The 23,618-nt window shown below is 42.4% G+C and overlaps 1 protein-coding gene across 8 annotated transcripts in view; it reads left to right on the top strand.

Moving 5' to 3' along the window:
- STARD9 (StAR related lipid transfer domain containing 9) overlaps positions 1–23,618 on the top strand; it is a 321,608-nt gene that overhangs the window by 88,785 nt on the left and 209,205 nt on the right. For 7 of the 8 annotated variants that reach the window (XR_007774876.1, XR_007774877.1, XM_050956627.1 and 4 more), the window contains 8 exons: positions 5,216–5,288; positions 6,192–6,259; positions 7,704–7,801; positions 8,234–8,431; positions 8,806–8,903; positions 9,113–9,190; positions 10,064–10,138; positions 11,272–11,451. Coding sequence is in view for 5 of the 8 variants with exons in the window: in XM_050956627.1 (XP_050812584.1) it covers positions 5,216–5,288; positions 6,192–6,259; positions 7,704–7,801; positions 8,234–8,431; positions 8,806–8,903; positions 9,113–9,190; positions 10,064–10,138; positions 11,272–11,451 (868 nt within the window). In the remaining 3 variants the exon portion in view is untranslated. Of the gene's footprint in view, positions 1–5,215; positions 5,289–6,191; positions 6,260–7,703; positions 7,802–8,233; positions 8,432–8,805; positions 8,904–9,112; positions 9,191–10,063; positions 10,139–11,271; positions 11,452–16,228; positions 16,245–23,618 lie in introns of those variants that run through there. The other variant, XM_050956634.1, reaches the window with a different exon arrangement.

The following is a 23,618-nucleotide window of genomic DNA, read 5'->3' as shown; positions in this document are numbered from 1 at the left end:
CAGGAAGTGATCCTTTAATAGACATAACTTCAACTCTTGGATGGCCGTGTCCAAGTTTAAGGATCGCCAGCCCCAGGACTCTCACTCTAAGTTTGCGACTTTAATTGAGGAAGGAAAGGCGGTGGCTAAGACTTAGCTACAAGCCTCCCTCGATTCAGCTGACTCTGTGGCCAGAACCATTGCCTCGGGGGTAGTCATGCAATGCTCAGCGTGGCTCCAGGCACTGGGCCTCCCTCCAGAGGTCCAGAATACCCTCCAACACTTTTCCTTTGAGGGCTCAGGCCTTTTCTTGGAGAAAACAGACTCCAGGCTGCATAGCCTTAAGGATTCATGGGCCACCCTGAAGTCACTAGGGATGCATATGCCGGCAACCCAGAGAAAGCCCTTCAGGCCTCAGCCTCCGCAGCAGAGGCAGTATCAGCCCCGCCTCAGGCAGGAGCCATGTCTTAGGCGGGGCAGAAATAACAGATGTAAACAGAAAAATGCGCCTAACAAGGCCAGGATAAACCCCAGCCTGGAAACAAGCAAGGAGTTTGAAGGCACACCTGAGGAATGCGTACCAACCCAGTTCCCGGATCCATCCCCATGGTTTTTAAAGTGGCTATCTCACTTCTGCCGTGTGAGATCCTATATAACATTGGACCGCTGGGTCCTATGCACAGTAAAGGTGGCAGAGGCCCTGGAGGTTTTTCACCTTCCTCTGCAGCGTGGGGCATGGGTCACTTGCTGGTGGATTCTCTGCAGCTTGAGGTCTTCAAACCACAATTTGAAGACTTCAATAACTTGGACATAGGTTAGGGGTTTGTTATAGAAGTGGATGGGTAGAGTTCTGTGGCCTGCTTTGTGCAGGAGGTCAGACTAGATGATCACATTGGTCCCTTCTGACCCTAAAGTCTATGAGGTGGGATAGTTTTTCCAGTTCTCCTCCTTCCCTCCCTCCCCTCCACCTTCCCCATCCCTCTTCAGGGACCCCTCTCACGAGCAACTCCTTATGCAAGACGTTCGTTCGCACCTTGAGAAAGGTGCGGTGGAGGAGGTTCCACAGGAGCTAAGGGGAAAGGGGTTTTACTCTTTGTCATCAAGAGCAACAGACAGTGCCCTCAGTTCTGCTCATTCCAAAACCACAGTCCAGGCTCCATTGCTGATGCATTCTTAATACCATGGGACAAGGGTCTGAAGTATGCCTTCCCTCCTATCCCGTTCGTCCACCGGGTCCTCCTCAAAATTCGCAGAGACAAGGTGACAGTAATCACGATCTCTTCATCTTGGCCCTGACAGCATTGGTACATAACCCTCCTAGAGCTATCTGTAGATGCCCCAATTGCCCTGCCCCTCCATCTGGATCTGATCACGCAGGACCAAAGGCGCCTCCATCACCCGAGCCTGCAATCTCTCTGCATCTCATGGTGTGGAAACTCCATGGCTAAATCCCATGGAGAGCCAGTGATCTCAGTCGATGAGACATTCTCCTCGGCAGTAGGAAACCTTCCACTTGGGCTACCTACCTGGCAAAATGGAAAACGTTTTCCTGTTTGGTGTGAATCCAAGCGCCTTCAACTACTCCAGGGTCCCATCCCAGTTATGTTAGACTAACTCCTACACCTTAAGCATCAGGATCTATCCCTTTCCTCCATCAGAGTACACCTGGCAGCCATTTCAGCTTTCCATTCAGGGGAGTCTGGGCGCTCAGTGTTTTCTAATCCCATCATGGGGCGATCCCTCAAAGGGCTGGAGAGGGTGTTCCCATATTCTTACCCGCCAGTCCCAACCTGGAACCTGAACTTGGTCCTCTTCAAACTCATGAGCCCACCGTTTGAGCCCCTGGCCACTTGTTCCTCCTCTACCTTTCTTGGAAGGTGGCGTTCATGGTGCCATTACATCAGCAAGGAGGGTGTCCGAGCTGAGAGCCCTCACCTCCGAACCACCTTACATGGTATTTCGTAAGGACAAGGTGCAGCTTAGACCACAGCCTAAATTTCTCCCCAAGGTGGTCTCCCAATTCCACATGGGTCAGGACATTTGCTTACTGGTATTCTTTCCAAAACCCCACACAAGCCCGAGACACCGCAGTGTACACATGCTGGGTGTCCGGAGAGCCTTGGCGTTCTACATAGAATGCACGAAATCTTTCTGCAAGTCGACCAAATTTTTCATCGTCATAGCTGAGAGAATGAAGGGCCTTCCTCTCTCTGTGCAAGGTATATTGTCCTGGACCACAGACTGCATTCGTACCTGCCACAAGCTGGCCAAGGTCCCAGCTCCAGCGATTATGGCCCATTCAACCAGAACACTTGCATTGAGCATTGGCCTGCTAAACCCAGGGTTGTGAGCTCGATCCGAGGGGGCCATTTGGGGATTGGCCCTGCTTTGAGCAGGGGGTTGGGCTAGATGATCTCCTGAGGTCCCTTCCAACACTGATAATCTGTGATCTATGATCTTCAGCGGTCTTTCTGGTTCAGGTCCCTATCCAGGAGATCTGTAAAGCAGCCAGCAGGTCTTCAGTGCACACATTTACAGCCCACTATGCTGTTAACCAACAGGCCAGAAATGATGCAGCGGTCGGCAGAGCTGTTCTTCAATTAATTGTTCCATGACTCCTACCCTCCTCCAATGGTAAGCTTGGAAGTCACCTAATTGAAATGGACGTGAACAATCACTCAAAGAAGGAAGAACCGTTACTTACCTCTTGTAACTGTTCTTTGAGATGTGTTGTTCACGTCCATTACAATACCCACCCCCCTTCCCCTCTGTCGGAGTCAACGGCAAGAAGGAACCGAAGTGGGGACGGGCCAGCAGGGTAATATATACACTGCCATGAGGGTGCCACTCTAGGGGGCTCCCCTGCCATCCCGATGGGAGCTGCCAAGGGAAAAGTTTCTGATGTCTGTGCACGTGGCATGTGCACACCTAATTGTAATGGATGTGAACAACACATCTCAAAGAACAACAGTTCAGAGAGGTAAGTAACAGTCTTTTGCTAAAATATGGCAACTGCCAAAGCTCAGGTCAAAAAAGTTCTCACCTGTTTAAAAAAAAATACACCAAAAAACAAAAACACTTCTTCAAGCTTTCATATAGAAATAAATATTGCAGTTTAAAAATGTGAGCAACTTAAATACATCAGCTGCTCATAACTTGCAATTTAAAAAAAAATCTTCCAAAAGTATAAAACCGATTAAAAAACATTCAAAAGCTCAGAAAGCAAAGCTAAGCCAAGCAACTTTAAAATATTTTAGTCTCTCGTAATAAACTATTTACAACATAACAAAAAACCCACAAAATTAAAAACAATAAGAAAATGTATGGATAAAATAAATTAGCGTTTAAAAAAATCCACTAAAAATCCATCTAAATCTTCAATTCAAAACTGCAAAGCTAACACACATACTTTTTGGGCAGCAGACATCGTCTTGTGGCATCGTCTACAGCAGTGTAGTTGTAGCTATGTTGGCCCGAGGACATTAGAGAGACAAGGTGAATGAGGTAATAATATCTTTTATTGGATCAACTTCTGTTGGTGATAGAGACAAGCTTTTGAGTATCTGAATGTCTGGCTTTTGAAGGTCTGAAGAAGAGCTCTCAGTGGTTCAAAAACTTGTCTCTCTCCAACAAATCTGGTCCAATAAAAGATTTTTACCTCACCCATCTTGTCAGTCTTAACTTTGTTAGTTAACCTTTTGAGTGTCTCAGTGCTTTTACAAAGTTTAAACATTAAAAAAAATTAATTATAAATATTAAATAATAAATAAAAAACCATTTCCCTTTTCATTAATAAAACAGCTAAATAAGCTACAAAAATATTAATATATCATTAAGTAAATGTAACTAATGTAATATTATAATGAAGGCTCTATTTGATCACTTCGCTAAGTGGGCTAAGGCAAATGAGGCTATGAATGTTGCCTTTCTAGTTGTCATCATTTTAGCCAGAAAAGGAGGTGAACCAGGGGCCTTTTGGCTGATCCTCCTTGCACTATCTTCCATAGAGACAAAGTTTCCCTGAAATTATACCCAAAATTCACCCCCCAGAGTAATCTTGGAATTTCATCACAGACTACTCACTTACCTGTGTTCTTCCTGAAGTTATGTGCCACCACTGAGATTAGGAAACTTCACTGTCTGGATATCTGTCATGCCCAGACATTCCACCTGCAAAGGACAGAATCCTTTAGGAAACCACCTAGACTATTTGAATCTTTTGTGGAACGTATGAGAGGGGAAGAGCTCTCTTCTCAGGGACTTTTCCAAATGGATTTCAGGGTGCACGTTGCTTTGTTATGAGTTATCAATGACCCCTCCCCCACAAGGTTTCAGGGTCCACTCAACTAGACCTCAGGCTGCAGCAATAGTCTCACTTCAAGATGTGTCTCTCCTGAAAATCTGTAAGGCAGCATCATAGGGCTCTGTTCACACTTTTGCAAGACTTAATGTCCTGGTTCAAGCTTCTACAGCTGATGCATTCTTCAGAAGAGCAGTCCTCCGATCATTGATCCAGCACAGTTCCTTACACCCTCCTTCTCAACGAATATTGCTCGTGAATCACCCACAGTGGAATACAGATAGGGACCATCGCTTAAAGAAGAAAGGAAGATTATTTACCTTGTGCAGTAACTGGAGCTCTTTGATATGTGTGGTCTCTATCTGTATTCCACTATCTGGCTGCCTCCTCCTCTGCCGCAGAGCCTGTGTTATGGCTATTTGTGGTAGAAAGGTAACTGGAGAGGCGATTGGTCTGCACCTCCCCATATGCCCAGGAGAAGGAGCAGGGTGCAGGTGTGGACCAATGGATACTGCTAGCAAGAATCTTCCAGTCTCAAGCACCTGTAGCACATGCATACCTCACACTGGAATATACATAGGGATTACACATCTTGAAGAACTCCAGTTACAGTACAGGGGAGTAACCTTGCTTTATACTTTCAAGCTGTAATCTGCTCTTATTTAACACCATAAAGATGTACCTGAAGGCTATTCTAATTTATGTCCCTCAACTGCCCCCTGGATCAAAATGCAAAGGTGGATTTAATTCACTTTTGCCCTCCACCTTCTCAGGTGCTGTACTGGGCACAGTTTGGCCAGATCTAAGAATCTGGCCACTGTATTTAAAGCTACAATTCTTTAGTCTTAGCCTTCATTAATCATTTGAATCTTGTATTTGTACTTCAGAAACATGAACTGTCCCAACTGAACGTTTTTTGTGCACTTCTTTATGTAGAATCACAGCAGCTACGCATGTTCATGATGCCAGCAGCAGATCCCATGCCATCTTCACCATTCAGTACACTCAGGTTAGCTAAAAATTCCAATCTGCTTTTTTTCCCTCTCCCAAAGAACGTTGTTTAGCATACTGTACGGAGTTTGTTCTGCTTTCAGTAACCTTGGTAGAAATTATGCTACTTAATTCCTTTGGATCATACTGCAAATTTTGTTTCACTTCTTACATCAGCTTGAAGGCTTTGTACTTGTTGAAGTTATCTTGTTTCCTTGTGCTATCTTATGGTTAGGAGTGAAGCCAAAGGCTCCTCGTGAAAGGAAAAAATAAATAAATTGAAAACTGATCTTTATATTGCAATACCACTCCAACAATGTTGTGAAAATTCCTGTGTGGTAATGTTGGCAGTTTCACTACCTTTTGTACTCTGTAGTTACTACTTACTGATTAGGATCTTAATATAAAGAGTAGCATTTTAATGCCTCCTCTGCATTATGATCTTTCTGGGATTTCTGTATTCACCTCCTAAGCACCTTGGTGCATAGTGTGCTGTATCTGATATAATACATCCTTTTTCTGGGGGAATGTATCCTATACTGTCAGGAAGATGGTCTCCAATGATCCAATAGATCTTTTCCATCTCACTCTTCTAACATCCTGTAATTTTAGAACACTCAAGATATTTTTCAGTAGTTGCACAAAAGAACCTTGGAATACAGTAATAGTGATTTTGTCAGGTCTAGAAGAAAATCTTTTCATACAGTCATGAGTGAGTGACATTTGCTCAAGAGAAAATGATCATAAGAGTGGGCTTTGCATGTAAGTTAAGAGAACTACTGGGTTGATGTTTGACTGTACTGTATGGCCCAAGGTCACATAATAAGTAGAAGTGCCAGAAATACAACTCTTCAATAGAACCCGTAGCCTCTTGTATTTTCATAAGTTTGAATTGAAAATTTTTGATTTATTTTTCCTTCAGGCTATACTGGAGAACAATCTCCCCTCTGAAATTGCAAGCAAGATCAACCTGGTGGACCTTGCAGGCAGGTAATAATGAACTGAGGGGGAAAAGCTCTATTAAAATATTAACTGCTGTGTTCCATACAATTGATGACACTGATGATTTAAAAAAAGGAAATTACGTGTAAAAAACTGCATTAAAATAATGCGAAGTATGACTTCTGTATAGGAAAACAAGGAGGATATTGAGCTAAAGTTATCAATCTGTCATGTATCATTTTGTTTTGGGAGTAGAGTTTCACTGGACCGATATCCATTACGAGCAATGCATTCACCAAAACCATATGCAATAACGGTGATCTAAGACCAGTATTCTCCCCACTACCACACAGCACAGAAGGGAGTAAAAGAGGAAGTTACTCACCTTGTGCAGTAATGAGAGTTCTTCAAGATGTGTGTCCCCCTGTGGGTGCTTCACGTCAGGTGTCTGTGTGTCTGCACCGCAGATGGGAGATTTTTGGTAGCAGTGCTCAGTCGGGGCATGTGTGCGCAGTAGTAGTCTCGCAGTGCTGTTGGCACCTCATGTAGCACACGCACGACCTCAACTGTCCTCGGCTGCAGACAGAGCTCCATGGCAGTGCTGCCTCTTTGTTTTATTCTCTATAGAAATAACTAAATTAATTGTAGCTTAGTAAGTCTCGTTTTCTTAGATAGATACTCTTTCTCCCCTCCCACCCCAAAATTCTTTAATTGTTCTCTTCCTCCCCCTTTTCCCGGTTGCGAAACTTCTATCAGCTGCGATGTCTGGCTCGCCTGACTTTAAATGCTGTGACTCTTGCTGTGAGGCAGTGCCAGTCTCTGACAGCCACTCGTCATGTGTCTGTTGTTTGGGGGAGACTCCTATCCCTCAGAAGTGTGCCTGCTGTAATAATCTGAAAGCCGGGGCACAGCGTGACAGAGATCTCTGCCTCAAGATGATTTTAATAGAAAGGTCCCTTCAGCGTACTTCTCAAGGACCAAAATCAACACCAGCAGATGGTTCCCCAAGCAAAACCTCTGTTAATGGGAGTGCTCAGTCTTCCAAAACTTCCAGGAAGCAAGCCACTACTTCGTCATAGGGACACTCAGAAAAAGAAGAGGTCCCCGGCGAGGTCGCTATCCTCAGTGGCTCAGTGCCAAACAGGGTTGCAGGATGCACTGAGGGAACAAGAAAGTATGTTCTATGTTTCTCCACCACTAGCCACTTGCAGCGCCATTGTTCTGTCTCTATCTCTGCTGAGCTCTGCATTTAAAAAGGGTACATGTGGATGTGGTGAGAGTGGAACTTTGAATTGCTGCCCTTTAAGAAGTAGCATAAGAGGAATGTATTTTCTATAAAATGCTCAAAGCATATACTGTTTACTTCTGAGGCTTTAATTCCTCCGTTCTTGTACCTGAGGAGAACATGTTCTCGCTCAGGCCCATTGTGGCATGTGTTAAATATTAAGTATAGTCACGCAGTTTGTATATTTTTTCCTGATGTATGTCTTAGTGAAAGAGCTGATCCCAGTTATTGCAAAGATCGAATTACAGAAGGTGCCAACATTAACAAGTCATTGGTTACTCTGGGAATTGTCATCTCCACCTTAGGTACGTGTAATAAAAATAATATTTTTTTAATTTTGGAAGATAGTTATGCACAGTACCACAAGACCCCTTATTGTGTGCTGTATTTGAAAATTGTGTTAGATTCAGAATACTGAGCTGAGGAGAACAGCTCTGTCGCCCCTTCATGTACTAATTTGACATTATAGAATGAAAATAGCCATCATTAGAAAAAATGTAGTGATATGTAAACTGATTTCTAGAAAAGCGTTTTCGAATATACAATTGATAATGGTTTAAATACGTTAATATCAGAGGACAGCCAGCAGGATAGTGTAAAATACAATACTAATTATATTTTTATTATCTCAGCCAATTGGGATGCAGAATTGAGAGTAGTAAAGACACACCAAATGCAGAAGACAAGAAATTACTATCTGAGCCCATTGAAGAAAATGTCTATTGTATTACCTATAGCACAAAACTCTCAGATGTTCAGCAGCTGCCAGAGCATAAACAGCATAACTAGTGAAGGGGACAACCATGCGAGCAGTCACTCTCCAGGCAGTGTCAGCGGGACTAGGCGTCAGGCTTATATCCCGTACCGTGACTCCATCCTCACCTGGCTTCTGAAGGACAGTCTAGGGGGCAACTCCAAGACCATCATGATCGCCAGTGAGTTCAGCTCTCTGTTCGCTTTATATGTGGTATGGCGTACTGAAAAATAAGCCACTACTGTGGTGTGAGGTCCATTGCATCATTTGGGCCCTGATCCTGCAAAGATTTTCACCCACGCTTAATTTCATGCGCAGGGAGTAATCTCATTGAAGGAGGTCAGTGGAACTAAATTTAAGCTTGAACATGTATCTTTCTAAGATTGGGACTTTGATCAGCACTATTATAGGATGTGTTTATAAATTAAGGGATTTTGAAAGTCATTCTCTGTGAACTTGAGATAAGTCCCTAAAGATATTCTAAGTTTTTAATAAATTTACTCTCTTTATAAAAACAGTAATCTCTTTAAATCAGTTTTTGTTCTTCATTTAAAGCCATCTCTCCTGCTAGCTCCAGCTACAATGAGACCATGAGTACTTTGAGATATGCCTCAAATGCCAAAAACATTATTAACAAGCCCCGGGTGAATGAGGTGAGACACCGACTTCTGATTTTATTTCATTTTTATATATGTTTTAAATGTATTCAGCATATCCCTCCCCCAATAGAAAATCTCAATTTTATTTTAATGTCCTTTCTGAGGAGTTGTTTTGAAATAACCATCTGTAAGGAAAGTCGTTGTCTTCTTTTACTAGATTATTATTTTTAAGTATGATTAATAATCATCTCTAAATGTTTCAGGATGCAAATGTAAAACTGATTAGAGAACTACGAGAGGAAATAGATAGATTAAAAACTATGCTGATGAGCTTTGAACTGGTATGTATGAATTCTTATCTACGTGAACCCTCAGTAGTGCTTTTGCTGGCTATATAAACATAATTTTATCTATTACACCTTTCTTTACATTTGTTGAATGGGACTGGGAGGGAATGAATCTATTAATTCTTTGAGTGTCTTTATCATGGTTTTGCACCAGCTGCACCTCTGCCAAAAAGGCTACACTCTCTGGTATTGTTTCTTAATGACCCTTAAGCGTAAGCTGTTAAGCAATTATTAGAAAGGGCCTCCTCTCTATCTCTAGGATGGATAGGCTGACTTGGCTACCCAGGCAGACCCCTATGGTGAAATATACATTCCATTATACAGTACAGGAGCACCAAGCTAGTAACAAAATCAGGTACAATATTAATAATTAATAAAGAGCACCCCACACTTGTCATCGTACTTTTCTAAGGAAGTGACTAATAGGCCTTGAGTAGTTTAGGGTTAGAACGTAGCCTGCACTCCCTGAGAGACAATGGGAGTGAACTCTGAGACATAATATACAGCTAGCATTCTTAGTTTTCCTCCATATTTCCTGCTTTATTTGGACCAGCTGTGAGCTTTAGCACGTTTGTGTCTCTACTCCTCTTGCAAGTAGAGGCCAAGACTACACTAGCCCTAAGCTTCCCCACACAGAGATAGGGTAGTGCAAAAGCAGTATTAAACTATTCTTTCACAGTATCATACAAGCAGTATCTGGCTAGAAGGTATTTCCTGAGTAAATTTGAAGGGTAAAATCAAATGTCTGCCTAGATTATCTTTACTTCTCTTGCTTCACTTCTCTGAAATCAGAGTATTTGACAAAACTTGCCTGCCTGAGTTGTGAGTAAGAAAACACAGAGATGTCTGTAATATTTGTTTGTACAGAGGAATTCTAGCCCTTCTTGGAGTGATGACAGAGATGGAAATCTGACAGAATTGGTTCTTCAGAATGAAATGAAGGTGGGTATATTTTATTAGTCTCCCCTCACACACACTTTGATAGGGACACTGACACATTTTTTTAAACAACAGTGAAAATGTTCCCATATTAACGCTTGCATGCCTGCTGGTGGAATGTTCATATTTTTCAGCAACAGTCTTTCATAAAACTTCCATTCTACTGAATGGCAGGTATAGTGCATTCAATTCACAACAAGCATTTAAAATGTCCTTAATAGTACATGGTATATTTTTCATATCTCTGTAATCTGGCCGTTTTAGAGTTTTCTGTAGCACCCATCACTGTAGTAACAATGTGCTTCTCAGGTAAATTAGATGTATGAGTTGAGGTACCAAGTGGACTTCAAGGAGAGTTTTCTACCCTTCTCTCTGAAGTGGTTAGGAAGACAGAAACAATGAAAAGTGAGAATTTTGTTGTCGGGGGCTGGGAAGGAGGGGAGTCACACCCTCTCTCCCCTGCTGTGGCCTTCCCCAACCTGGAGCTGGGAAGGAGGGGGGTCTCAGCTTGGAAGGAGGGCCGTCTTTCCCCAGCAGCCCTGGAGTTGGGGAAAGTCACCTCTTTCTCTCGCCGCTGCAGCCCTGCACATCCCAAATTCCCTTCCCCACCTCCTATTCTCACCCCATTTCCACCTACCCTCTATGCCTCCCAAGGCGGCCACCTCACCGTACATGTGCGTCTTCTCCAGGGTCCAGGTGGCTCCACTAATTAGATGGGTGGCCCTTCATTCTCTTGTGTGCGCCTGCCCAAGTGCGCACCTTAGAGGAAACTATCCATGGACTACCTGAATGGAGCTTGCAGACCACTGGTAGTCCACGGACCACAGTTTGAGAACCTCTGAGCTAAGTCCCAGCTTCCCCTTGGATTGGTGCAACATGCACCTGCATTTTTGCACACCTAAAATACATTGCAGGTGCAATTCTAATTGCATGTCTAGTTATGTGCTTTTCACCTAGAATTGGAAGTATCCAGGTTTTCACCTACAATTCAGTGGAAGATAGAAATTTTGCAAGAGTAAATTGCATCTGCAAAAAGGAAGCTGTCCTTTTGGGAAAAAAATGATTTTTGAGATATACCTAACTTGCTATGTAAATAAAATCTTTAGTGTTAACTTCCTTTTCTGACGTTCCTTAAGATTGAACAGCTAACCAAAGACTGGAGCGATAAGTGGACTGACAGAAAAGTCATAATGGAAGAATACAGTGTGGACATCAACAAAGAAAAAGCTGGAGTAACAATAGATTCCAATTTACCTCATTTAATGGCAGTGAATGATGATATCCTCAGTACTGGAGTTGTGCTTTATCATCTCAGGGTGAGACATAATCACTTGTTTCATTTTGTCTGACTTTCAATAGGTGTCTTTTCTTTGGGAGTAGAGAACCAGATTGGGTGGCATTAGAACAGCAATTATCAAACAGCAAAAAGCTGTATTGCGAGTCACACACCAAAAACTCTACAAAAAGTCAGTCACATTGGTAACAGGACAACAGTAAAAAAACAAAGGGGAAACCATCTGTTCTCCACAATCTGTACAAAGCAAGATGCGTTCAGCTGAATATTAAGATGACCTTTATCAGTGCATATACAAAACTTACTGAAAAGTGTGTGTGCATGCATGCAAAAGCAAACTAGATGTCCAGCTACCCAAATATGCATACAAGTAACGGTTTGCACACACAGAATGGGTGCCTTTCACTCTTTGTGGGCTCAGTCGCAGTTCAGGGCAACTGCTCTTGTATTCTCCCTCCATGGTCCAGCATGGGCACCCATTCTAGGCTCCAGGCTCCTCAGACTGTCACCTCTCTTGGACAGAGACCCATGCTTCTCTCCCTCTTGACCAGTTTTTTTTCCAGGCTGCACAGTTTCCTGCCTGCATTGTGATATCCCCAGCAAGTCAGACTGCCTAAACAAGCCAACATCTGCATTTTAGCATAATTGCCAGCAGTTATAAGCTACCACACAGCCCCTTTTAAGGAAGCACTTTTATTCTTAAGGTGAAAGTGTTATCGAAAAAACATATAGAAAAGAATAAAAGTTTTTGTGTGTGTGCTAAGAGCTTTCCAGAGGTTACCCATCTGTTTTATGGGACCGTAGTATGCCAAAGTCCTTCCCGTTTTTCCCAGGGATTGGACCCCCTGGAGTAGAAGGTTCTGTCCATTTGCTGGATCAGAACAAAGGCCTGAGTCAGTCTGAACTCAGGCTATTTATTCAAAAGTCTCTTCTTTGTTTATGGGTCTCTGCAGAATCAACTTTTGAAATACTTTATATGCCCCTGTCCGGGTGTTGGTATTTCTCTGGAATGAATTTGCCTAATCACCCTCCACAGTACTTAGTTTCTGGAAGGCAGTGGTCAGCCTCCCCCATGGTATTACATACAATCCCTGGTGCACAATGATCCATAAGCTTAATACAATAAGATTTCCCTAAAACATTGCAGGAAATTGCCATATCTGTCACAGGATTAATTGTTTGCATCAAGGTATGCATGCAGAAGCTTAAAATTTGCCCAGCTGTTCTAATATAAACATGTTATTACAGCCTTTACATGGAATGAGTGATGGGTAGTAGCCAAGAGCACCGGAACCTGCATAGAAGTAGGAGTAGGTGGTACCAGTGCTAGAACTGTGGTCCATCACTGGCACCTCCTCTTCTTCCTGAGGCCCTACCCTCTGGCCAGGCTGGAAGCCAGAGCCAGGCTGTGGTAAGAGCTGCACAGGAAGCCCAGGACTTTGCTTTGGAGCAAAGTCTCACTGCAAGTCCTCCCAGTAGAAAACATTTTTTAAAATGGGACTTAAGCTTCTAGGTCACTCAGGTCAGATTTTGAAAAGTATTTAGGCACCTAAACTGACAGATAAGCATCTGGTGGGACTTTCAAAGTGCCTAGCACCTAGCTGCCATTGACTTTTATGATTTCCCATTGAAACCAATGAGAGTTATCTACCTGGCTGCTTTTGAAAATCCCACTAAGCACTTGTCTGCATCTTTAGGTGCTTAAATATCTCTAAAAATCTGATCCATAGGCACTTCTGAAAATTTTACCCAGTCTTTTAGACACCTGTTTTTTTGGCTGCAGCATGCCACTTTGTTTGATGCCACAAGCTAGTACTGGCATGCAATGACATGGCACATCTAGCTTGCCTGCTATAGACAAAAAGCCGGTTTGCAACATGCATTTGTTTTACTGTCATTTATCTTTATGACATAAAATGCTGCAAATCCTCCTCCTTTTTAAGAATCCTAACTCTTTTTTTGTGACAGTAAACGTGACTTGGAGATCAAGGCAGCACAATGATCACAATTATTGACCAGGGCAATGTTTTTTCCTTTGTGTGACGTTGTGGAGAATATTGTCTGGGATAATTCATCCTTAGAATAGCCTGTCAGGTTATCTGTTAACCTGGTTTTCCAGCACAAACAAAAATGTGTTTGAGGGAAGCGTTACTGGCTCTCTTGTCCTTTAATGTTATCTCTGTGGTCTAAATATTTTGCTCCGTAACACTAGTTTTATGTCTTCCTCTCTTTGATTTCAACCATCTAAAACTGAAATTCAAAACCAATCATTATGGTAACTGCAATTGTTGTTATGGGAAACAATGGTGTAGACTTTGAACTGTCATTCAAATTACTTATTTATTACATGATTTCTTTTCTTATTAAATGTATTAATCCAGTTGTCAAGTCCAGCAACTGTACCTGAGAGCTCCCATAAAAGAGTGCTGTATGCTGGGATTCAGTTCAGGAGCAGTGTGCAATATCTGTATTAACAATACCTATGAGCAATGTATTTTTCTTCTTCCTTTTCTAAACTAACTCCTTCATTGTCTTAAACTAGCTTGTGATCAACAGGCCATTTCAAATGGCTAGAACATTTTGTAGAGGCAAGGTGGGTGAGGTAATATCTTTTATTGGACCAACTTCTGCTGGTGAGAAAGACAAACTTTTGATCCACAAAGAGCTCTTCTGAAGGTCTGAAGATAGCTCTGTGTTGTTCAAAAGCTTGTGTCTCTCACCAGCAGAAGTTGATCCAATAAAAGATATTACCTCACTCACCTTGTCTCTCGGATATCCTAGAACCAACACAGTTACTATTTCACCACATAGAACATTTTGTGTCATTCGCATACTGTGAATGCAATTATGCTGTTCTGCTATGTGTGTTAATTGCCATGGAGGAAGAATATATTGCTCCACTGGAGCAAAAACCTGCTTTAGATGCCTATGAAACTTGTTTCAGAAAACAGAAAAGTACTGTTAGTTTAAAATGTGATTTTGACTTAAAAATAGTATAGTTTTTAACTAGAGCTGTAAATTAACTGCCATTAATGCACAGCGCAATTAATGCGTTAATTTTTTCAATGCATGTTAATCTCAGACCCTCTGGGTGGGAAGGCAGCATGAGCTGCTCCGACGAACCTGTCTGGTCAGGTGCATTAACACAAGCTGCCACCAGAGGGCGGGAAGAGGCGGCTTAGAAAGTAAGGTAGTTCTCATCCCTGCGTTTTTAAAGTAAAAACTGGACGGTCAGGGGCTTGCTGGAGCGGCCCCTTGCCTTGCAGGGCTCACCTGAAACGCCCTCCCCATGCCTCCCAGGGCTGGAGCACGATTAATTGCGAGTAATTTTTTTAATCGCTTGACAGCCCTACTTTTAACATCATCAGAGCCATAGAAGGCATCAGGTCGCACCTCTGGTGGAGTTCCTGAGGAGTTCAAAATTTGTATTAGGTGAGATTGCAGTTGCTCAAAGTAACTGTAACTTCAGTTACTCTGAGTATAGGACAACTGAAAAAGTGGCCAGAACTGGCTAGAAAGGGAGCCTGGTCAGGGCAGCCAGTGTGTGCTCTGATTCTGCGCCTCCAATCAGCTTTGCATTGATGGAGTGGTGATGGAAATTAAAGCTGCCCCATGCAGAAACCCTACAAAGGCAATAGTATAAACAGTGCCTGCACTCCACACGGGTAAATTACCCATGAGGCACAAAGGGGTATAATTGGTGCAAGGAGGTATAACTTACCACTTTCTCTGCCAACTTTTTTTTATATTTGGCCCCTGATTGTAGTTGCAAGACGGTTTAGGTCAGTATGTTGTTGTTCAGCATGAGTCCTGCATTTAATGGCCATGCCCTCCCTGCACAGTGTTCTTTGTGGAACAAATTCAGATACCAAAGACCAAATTTTTAAATTACCTTCTATATGTGAGCCTGCAAATACCGAACAGATACATACAGATCAGGTAGTTACATGGAGTTTTGTATTCAATTTGCAGGTGTAGGTTTGGGGCCCTTTTGAAAAATTGGTCTAGGAGATTTCTTTCTTGCAAAGGTACATCTTTCAAGATTTCTTGCTCTTTGCTTTGACATTTTTCTTATTTGGAAATAGTAGCATTTGGAATTTGTGCTTGTAGATCTTTTTAGTGATTCATTCTCACATTTGGTCTGAAGTACCTGATTTTCTGGCTGAATGCTTTTATTTGAACTAAATATATAGACATAACCCTCTCTTTCATAGTTTAAAAAAAATGGTAAATTGCATATCCGCAACTTTGGTGCTGCAGTCCAAAGGCTGAGTTTTATTACTACTATGAAGGTGCATTACCAGTGAGGTGAATGCAACTAAAGGTCCCCTCCACTGAGTGGCATAGAATACATAGATATTGTCACTGGCACGTAGTCTGTGGAATTATTTTTGTTAGCCATTTCAAAATAAAGTATTAGTGATGCAGCTGTAAATGTCAATGTTAGTAGACAATCATGTTGAATTTTGACATTAATCTCAACTGTATATAGAAAGTAGTCACTACTACTTAAAGCACACTTTTTTTAAAGCTAGTCCTTCCATATTATTATATACTGATTTGCAAACAGTGGAGTATTCCACATGCTACTTTTGACAAAACCTAAAATGGTTAACAGAACTCCATTTTAATGGAGAAAAGCTAGTCGGAAGGCTCACTGATAGGACTCATATAAAGCCTCTTATTAAGTTTGTTTCACTTACACTAACATCTTTGTCCCCTCTTTCTTTGCTCCTAGATGCTGCCTTTTCTTTTCTTTGTGCTTTGCCTCTTTTAGGCTCTGGTGTCTGTTACTTCCATCTGAACAACAAGAAGGTAAAATTTAGTGTTCTTTATGTTTTTGTGCTACAGCATTGCACTATCATTCTGTACTTTTTGAAGGGAAGGAAAAGGCAGCCAATTTTTAATCATATTGTGCAAGCAGTGTGTTATCCATTATTCTCTTCTTGTGTCCTACTTCATATACTTTTCATATACAGTAGATTTTACAACAGCTCAGCGACATATTGTTACAGCCTTTTTTGTGAAGAGTATCTTTCCTCTTGATTTCAATAGCTCATTAGTGTCTGAAGTTTCAATTGATGGATTTATTTGTATTGGTGTAAAAAGGATTAGTCCATTTGTGTAGTAAAGTGTTTTGAGAGATGATGTGTTTTCAAAACTGAAGTGCAAAAATATATTCCCGAATACAGTAAAAGCTGTGTTATCCGGTACTTTACCAGCCAGAAAACTCTCTAAACTGGCATTTCTGATCTTCATTCAAAGTCTGGCTTGTAGTCTGGTTGGCGTGGGGCCGGCAGGCTCCCTACCTGGTTCCGTGTGGCTCCCCAGAAGTGGCGACATGTCCCTGTTGCTCCTAGGCGGAGGAACGGCCACAAGGGGTTCTGAGTGCGGGAGGGGATGTGGGGCATGGGCTGTTGGAGGGAGTTTGGGTGCGGGAGGGGGCTCAGGGCAGGGGGTTGGGGCAGTGTTCCCTCTAATTTTTTCCATCCATATGCGGAATGAATGTGCATCATATCGAGGTAATATGCGAATGTGCACCACCAGTAGAAACCAAAAGCCTAGATATAATATGTGTTTTTTAAAAGTTACCGTAGGGATAATTACTCCAACAGGACAGGTTAGGCATTTTAGAACTCACTATTCAAAGAATTAAATTTAAGCGTAAGAGAAATAAAAATTATGAAATGCATAGACTAGTAAAAAAAACTAAAATAACACACTTTGAAAGAAGTATCAAGAAATAATAACAATGCAAGTATGTGTTGGGAAGTGAGTGTGAAAGATAGTGTGCGCGCGCGACGGAGACGTGCTGCGGGCGCGCATATTGCCCCTTGAAGTATACTGACTCCACTTTAAGTAGATCAGTTGCCCTTTTAAGTAGGTCAGCAAGTAGATCAGATGATTGGAAAAAGGCTAATATAGTGCCCATATTTTAAAAAGGGAAGAAAGAGAACCTGGGGAGCTACAGACCTGTCTGCCTCACTTCAGTCCCCAGCAAAATCATGGAGCAGGTCCTCAAGGAATCCATTTTGAAGCACTTGGAGGAGAGGAAGGTGATCGGGAATGGTCAACATGGATTCATCAAGAGCAAGTCATGCCTGACCAACCTGATATCTCATCATAGAAGGCAAACTGGCTTGGTGGATAAGGGGAATGCAGTGGATGAGATAGATCTTGACTTTAGCAAAGCTTTTGATATGGTCTCCTACAGTATTCTTGCCAGCAACTTAAAGAAGTTTGGATTAGATGAATGGACTATAAGGTGGATAGAAAGCTGGCTAGATATCTAGTTGGCAGCCGATATCAAATGGAGTGCCCCAGCGGTCGTTCCTGGGGCTGGTTTTGTTCAACATCTTTATTAATGATCTGGATGATGGGATGAATTGCACCCTCAGCAAGTTCGCAGATGACACTAAGCTAGGGGGAGAGGTAGATATGCTTGAGGGTAGGGATAGGGTACCCCACACCTGCACAGCAAGTAGGAGGCTTCTGGGAGCAGCTCCAAGGCAGAAGGCAAGAGCAACATGCGGCAGTGGGTGGAGGGACACCTGAACTGCGCAACACTTGATAGCCTGCTTGTAGCTTACAGGGAATTTAGGGTTGGGTGGCTGGCCATGGGGGCTGCCCCAGCAGCAGCTGGTGTGGCTATGGAAGTCATGGAGGTCCTGGAAAGTCACGGAATCCGTGACCTCCGTGACAGACTCTCAGACTTGCTTATAGCTTCTTCTCACAGAAAACAAGCTGACAGGGTCACTACCCAAGTGGGCTCTTTCTTTAATGAAGGAGAGTGAGGAATAAATTCAGAGTCTTTGACCGCCAGTTGTCATGCACAATAACCACTTGCTTTGAAATTAGCACTTCATTTGCATTCCACACGGCTTCTTTCTCATTTGATGGGTTATTTAGTTACAGGTGTGTACACAATGTAAATGTGTACATTATAATGGGATATAGATAAGTGAAAAAAATTAAAGTAACATCCCATTCGTTTTCATGACGTTTAAACACCTGATTATTGTCATTGCCCTTCTCTGCACTTTTTCCAAATCTGATGCATCTTTTTTTGAGATGGAGTAACCAGAACTGCACTCAGTATTCAAGCATGGATTGATATAGTGCCATTATGATATTTTCTGTTTTATTATCTATCCCCTTCTTAATGGCTATGTCACTCTGTTAGCTTTTGTGACTGCTGCTGCATGTTGAGTGGACATTTTCAGAGAACTATCCAGGGTGACTCCAAGATCTCTTTCTTGAGTGGTAACAAGTAATTTAGACCCCATCATTTTATATGCATAGTTGGAATGATTTTTTCCAATGTGCATTACTTTGCATTTACCAACATTGAATTTCATCTGCCATTTTGTTGCCCAATCACCCAGTTTTATGAGGTCCCTTTGTAAATCTCAGCTGTCAGTCTTGAACATTGTATCATCTATACCAGGGGTAGGCAGCCTATGGCACATGTGCCGAAGTGGCACTCACACTGCCCAGGTCCTGGCCACTGGTCTGGGAGGCTCTGCATTTTAATTTAATTTTAAATGAAGCTTCTTAAACATTTTGAAACCTTATTTACTTTACATACAACAATAGTTTAGTTATATATTATAGACTTATAGAAAGAGACCTTCTAAAAACGTTAAAATGTATTACTGGCACGCACAACCTTAAATTAGAGTGAATAAATGAAGACTCGGCACACCACTTCTGAAAGGTTGCCAACCCCTGATCTATACATTTTGCCACCTTACTGTTCACTCCCTTTTGCAGATCATTTGTGAATATGTTGAATAGCACTGGTTCCTGTACAGATCCTTGGGGGACCTGGCTATCTGCCTCGTTCCTCTGTGAAAACTGACCATTTATTCCTATCCTCTGTTTTCTATCCTTTTTAACTAGTTACTGATCCATAAGGGGTCCTTCCTTCTTATCCCATGACTCCTTACTTTGGTTAAGAGCCTTTGGTGAGGGACCTTGTCAAAGACTTTCTGAAAGTCCAAGTACACTATGTCCACTGGATCACCCTTGTCCACATGTTTGTTGACCCCCTCAAAGAATTCTAATACATTGGTGAGGCATGATTTCCTTTTATAAAAGCTGTGTTTACTCAGCCCCAACATATCGTGTTTATCTAGGTGTCTGATAATTCTATTCTTGGCTATAGTTTCAACCAGTTTGCCTGGTTAGGCTTACTGCCTGTAATTGCCAGCATCAACTCTAAAGCCTTTTAAAAAAAATTGGCATTACGTTAGCTATCCTTCAGTCATCTGGTGCAGAGGCTAGGGTGACCAGATGTCCTGATTTTATAGGAACAGTTCCAATTTTGGGGTCTTTTTCTTATATAGGCTCCTATTACCCCCATCTCCTGTCCTGATTTTTCACACTTGCTATCTGGTCACCCTAGGAGAGGCTGATTTAATTGATAGGTTACATACTAGAATTAGTAGTTCTACAATTTCATAGTTCAGTTTCTTCAGAACTCTTGTGTGAATACCATCTGGTCTTAGTGACTTATTACTATTTAGTTTATCATTTTGTTCCACCTTTACTAATGCCTTAGCCTGGAACAGTTTCTGTTATTTGTCACCTTAAAAAAAATGGCTTGGGGATTTCTCCCACATCCCATGCAGTGAAGACAGATGCAAAGAATTAATTTAGCTTTTCCACAATGGCTTTGTCTTCCTTGAGTGTTTCCTTAGCACCCGGATTGTGCAATGTCCCACTTGGACTATTTGGCAGGCTTCCTGCTTCAGATGTGCTTAAAATATTTTTTGCTATTAGTTTGTCTCTTTAACTAGTTGCCCTTTGCATTCTTTCTTGGTCTGCCTTATTATACTTTTACACTCGATTTGCCACAGTTTGTTCCTTTATATTTTCCTCCATAGGATTTGATTTTTAAAGGGTTTCTTTTTGCCTCTAACCACCTTTTTTACTCTGTTTAGCCTGGGAAGGGAGTTCTCTCACTGCAAATAGTACCTCCTTGTGGCTGCTCTGGGGATCAGCTCTCACCCAGTCTGGTGAGAGCTTCCTTCCATCAGTTACTCAAGTTGTGACCCCTCTCTCTCTCTGTCTCTCTCTCTTTGTGACTCAGCCCTCCAGCCAGATCACTATGTAGTCCTCCCCTTCTGGATAGCCAAGTCTCATAGACTCATAGGCCAGAAGGGACCAATATGATCATCTAGTCTGACCTCCTGCACAAGGCAGGCCACAGAACCCTACCCATCCACTTTTATAACAACCTCTAATCCAGGACTGAGTTATTGAAATCCTCAAAATTGGTTTGAAGACCTCAAGCTGCAGAGAATCCACCAGCAAGCGACCCATGCCCCACGCTGCAGGGGAAGGCGAAAAACCTCCAGGGCCCCTGCCAATCCGCCCTGGAGGAAAATTCCTTCCCGACCCCAAATATGGCGATCAGCTAAACCCTGAACATGTGGGCAAGACTCACCAGCCAGCACCCAAGAAGGAATTCTCTGCAGTAACTCAGTTCCCATCCCATCCAACATCTCCCCGCAGACCATTGAGCAGACTTATCTGGTGATAATCCAAGATCAATTGCCCAAATTAAACTATCCTATCATAACATCCCCTCCATATACTTATCAAGCTTAGTCTTAAAGCCAGATAAGTCTTTTGCCGCCACTACTTCCCTCGGAAGGCTGTTCCAGAACTTCACTCCCCTAATGGTTAGAAACCTTCGTCTAATTTCAAGTCTAAACTTCCTAATATCCAGTTTGTACCCATTCGTCCTCGTGCCTACATTAGTACTAAACTTAAATAATTCCTCTCCCTCCCTAACGTTAACCCCCCGATATATTTATATAGAGCAAGCATATCCCCCCGCAGCCTTCTTTTGGTCTCTCTAAACCAGCTGTCTGGTTGGCACCTCTCACAATCCTGTGCCACTTCCCAGTGACTGTTAAGGGAACTCAGGCACGCCCTCTACACTGGGTTCCAGCCCAGGAACCCTGTAACAAGCACTCAGGGTCTGCCCCATCCTACCCCTTGCTGCTGTTTCCCTGGACTTCTTCCTACCTTGCCCTCTCAGGCTTCCTTTCGCTATAACTCTTCTGGGGTTAACCCTTTTGGGGCTTATTTTTTCTTGGGTTTTCTCCTCTGCTCTCCTCTCTGCTCCCAGGGAGTGACTACAGCCTCTCTCCAGCAGCCTCTTTCTGCCCCGAGATACTTGGCTTTATACAAACCATGCCTGTTCCTGTCCAGGTGAGCTTCATCCTTTAATTAGTCCTCATTGCTCCCTGGCTCCTCCTCAAACTGCAGCCTAGATGGATAATTAGCCCAATTAGCCAATTTAATCCCTTCAGTGGCTGGTGTGCGATGAACACCCCATCACATAACCATAGTAGCATTTTTGGTCCTATTACTGTTCTTTTTTAATTTGGGGTATACTTTTAGTTTGAGCCTTTATTATGATGTTTTCAAATAGTTTTTGTGCAGTTTGCAGGCATTTCACCCTTGCTACTGTTCCTTTTAATTTCCATTTAACTACCTTCCTCATTTTTGTGTAGTTCCCCTTTTTGAAGTTAAATGCTACTGTGGTAAGTTTATTTGGCATTTTTCCCCCTACAAGGATGTTAAATTTAATTACATTATGGTCGCTATTACCAAGCAATCAGCTGTATTCACCTCTTGGACCAGATCCTATGCTTCACTTAGGACTAAATTAAGAATTGCCTCTTCCCTTGTGGGTTCCGGGACAAGCTGCTCCAAGAAGCAGTCATTTATGGTATCTAGAAATTTTGTTTCTGCAGCCCTTTCTGAGGTCAATATGAAAATAGATGAAATGCACTATGATTATTGTAGTTTTTGCCTTTGTAGCCTGTCTAATATCACTGAGTGATTTCATAAGCGCCATCACCATACTGGTCCAGTGGTCAATAAATATTCCTACTGCTGTTTTCTTATTCTTCAAGCATGGAATTTCTATCCATAGAGATTCTGTGGTACAGTTTGATTCATTTAAGATTTTTACTTTATTTGATTCTAAGCTTTCTTTCACATATAGTATCACACCCCCACCAGCGCAACCTACTCTGTTGTTCCTATGTATTTTGTACTCTTGTATTACCGTGTCCCGCTGACTATCCTCATTTCACCAAGTTTCTTTGATTCCTATTATATCAATATACTCATTTAATGCCAGGCATTTTAGTTCACCCATCTTAGTATTTAGACTTCAAGCATTTTAATATAAGCTCTTTTACTACTCACTGGCTCCTACCTGTACATTAACAATTTCTTTCCTATCATCTTTACTAGGATATACAATTCTCCCTTTAATAAACTCATCCCTAAGGGACATCTCTGCCTGGCTGGCTTTCCCCTGTCCCTTAGTTTAAAAAAAATCCTCTACAACCTTTTTAATTGTACATGCCAGCAGTCTGGTTTCATTTTGGTGTAAGTGGAGTCTGTTCTTCCTATTTGTGCTTTTTCTTTTCCAAAAGGTTCCCCAGTTCCTAACAAACCTAAAACCATCTTCCGTATGCTATTGGCTTATCCACGCATTGAGATCCTGCAGTTCTGCTAGTCTTTCTGGCCTGGTGCATATACCTGGAAGCTTTTCAGAGAATGCTACCATGGAGGTCCTGGACTTTAGTGTCTTAATTGGCAGCCTAAATTTGGCCTCCATAACCTTTCTCCTACCTTTGCCTATATCATTGGTACCCACATGCACCACCACTGGCTCTTTCCCAGCAGTGTACATAAGTCTGTTCAGATGTCTTGTGAGAGCCACAATGTTTGCACCCAGCAGGCAATTTACCATGTGCTTTTCCAGGTCATCACAAACCCAACTATTGACATTGCTAATAATCAAATCCTCTGTTACTATTTCCTTGCTGTTCCTAGTAACTGGGGTTCTCTCCCCCTGAGGGGATCTCCTCAGTACAAGAGGAAACCATGACATCATCTGGAAGGAGGGTCCAAAATATTGAATAGTTTTTTTCTCTGCTCCAGCTTGATGTTCTCATTCCTCGAGACTTTCATCCTTCTGAAGAGAAGCTGTCAGACTGAGGGTGGAACTGCTCTGTTGTGTCCCTGAAAGTGTCCTCTGCATACACCTCTGTCTCCTTTAGCTCCTGCATTACAGCTACTCTGGCCTCAAGAGCCCAAACACTCCCTCTGAGGGCCATGAGCTACTTGCACCATATGCACGCATACACCACCTGC

This window comes from Gopherus flavomarginatus, chromosome 5, assembly GCF_025201925.1.
Source record: "Gopherus flavomarginatus isolate rGopFla2 chromosome 5, rGopFla2.mat.asm, whole genome shotgun sequence".
NCBI lineage: Eukaryota > Metazoa > Chordata > Testudines > Testudinidae > Gopherus > Gopherus flavomarginatus.
This window is presented reverse-complemented; position numbering and strand designations above follow the sequence as displayed.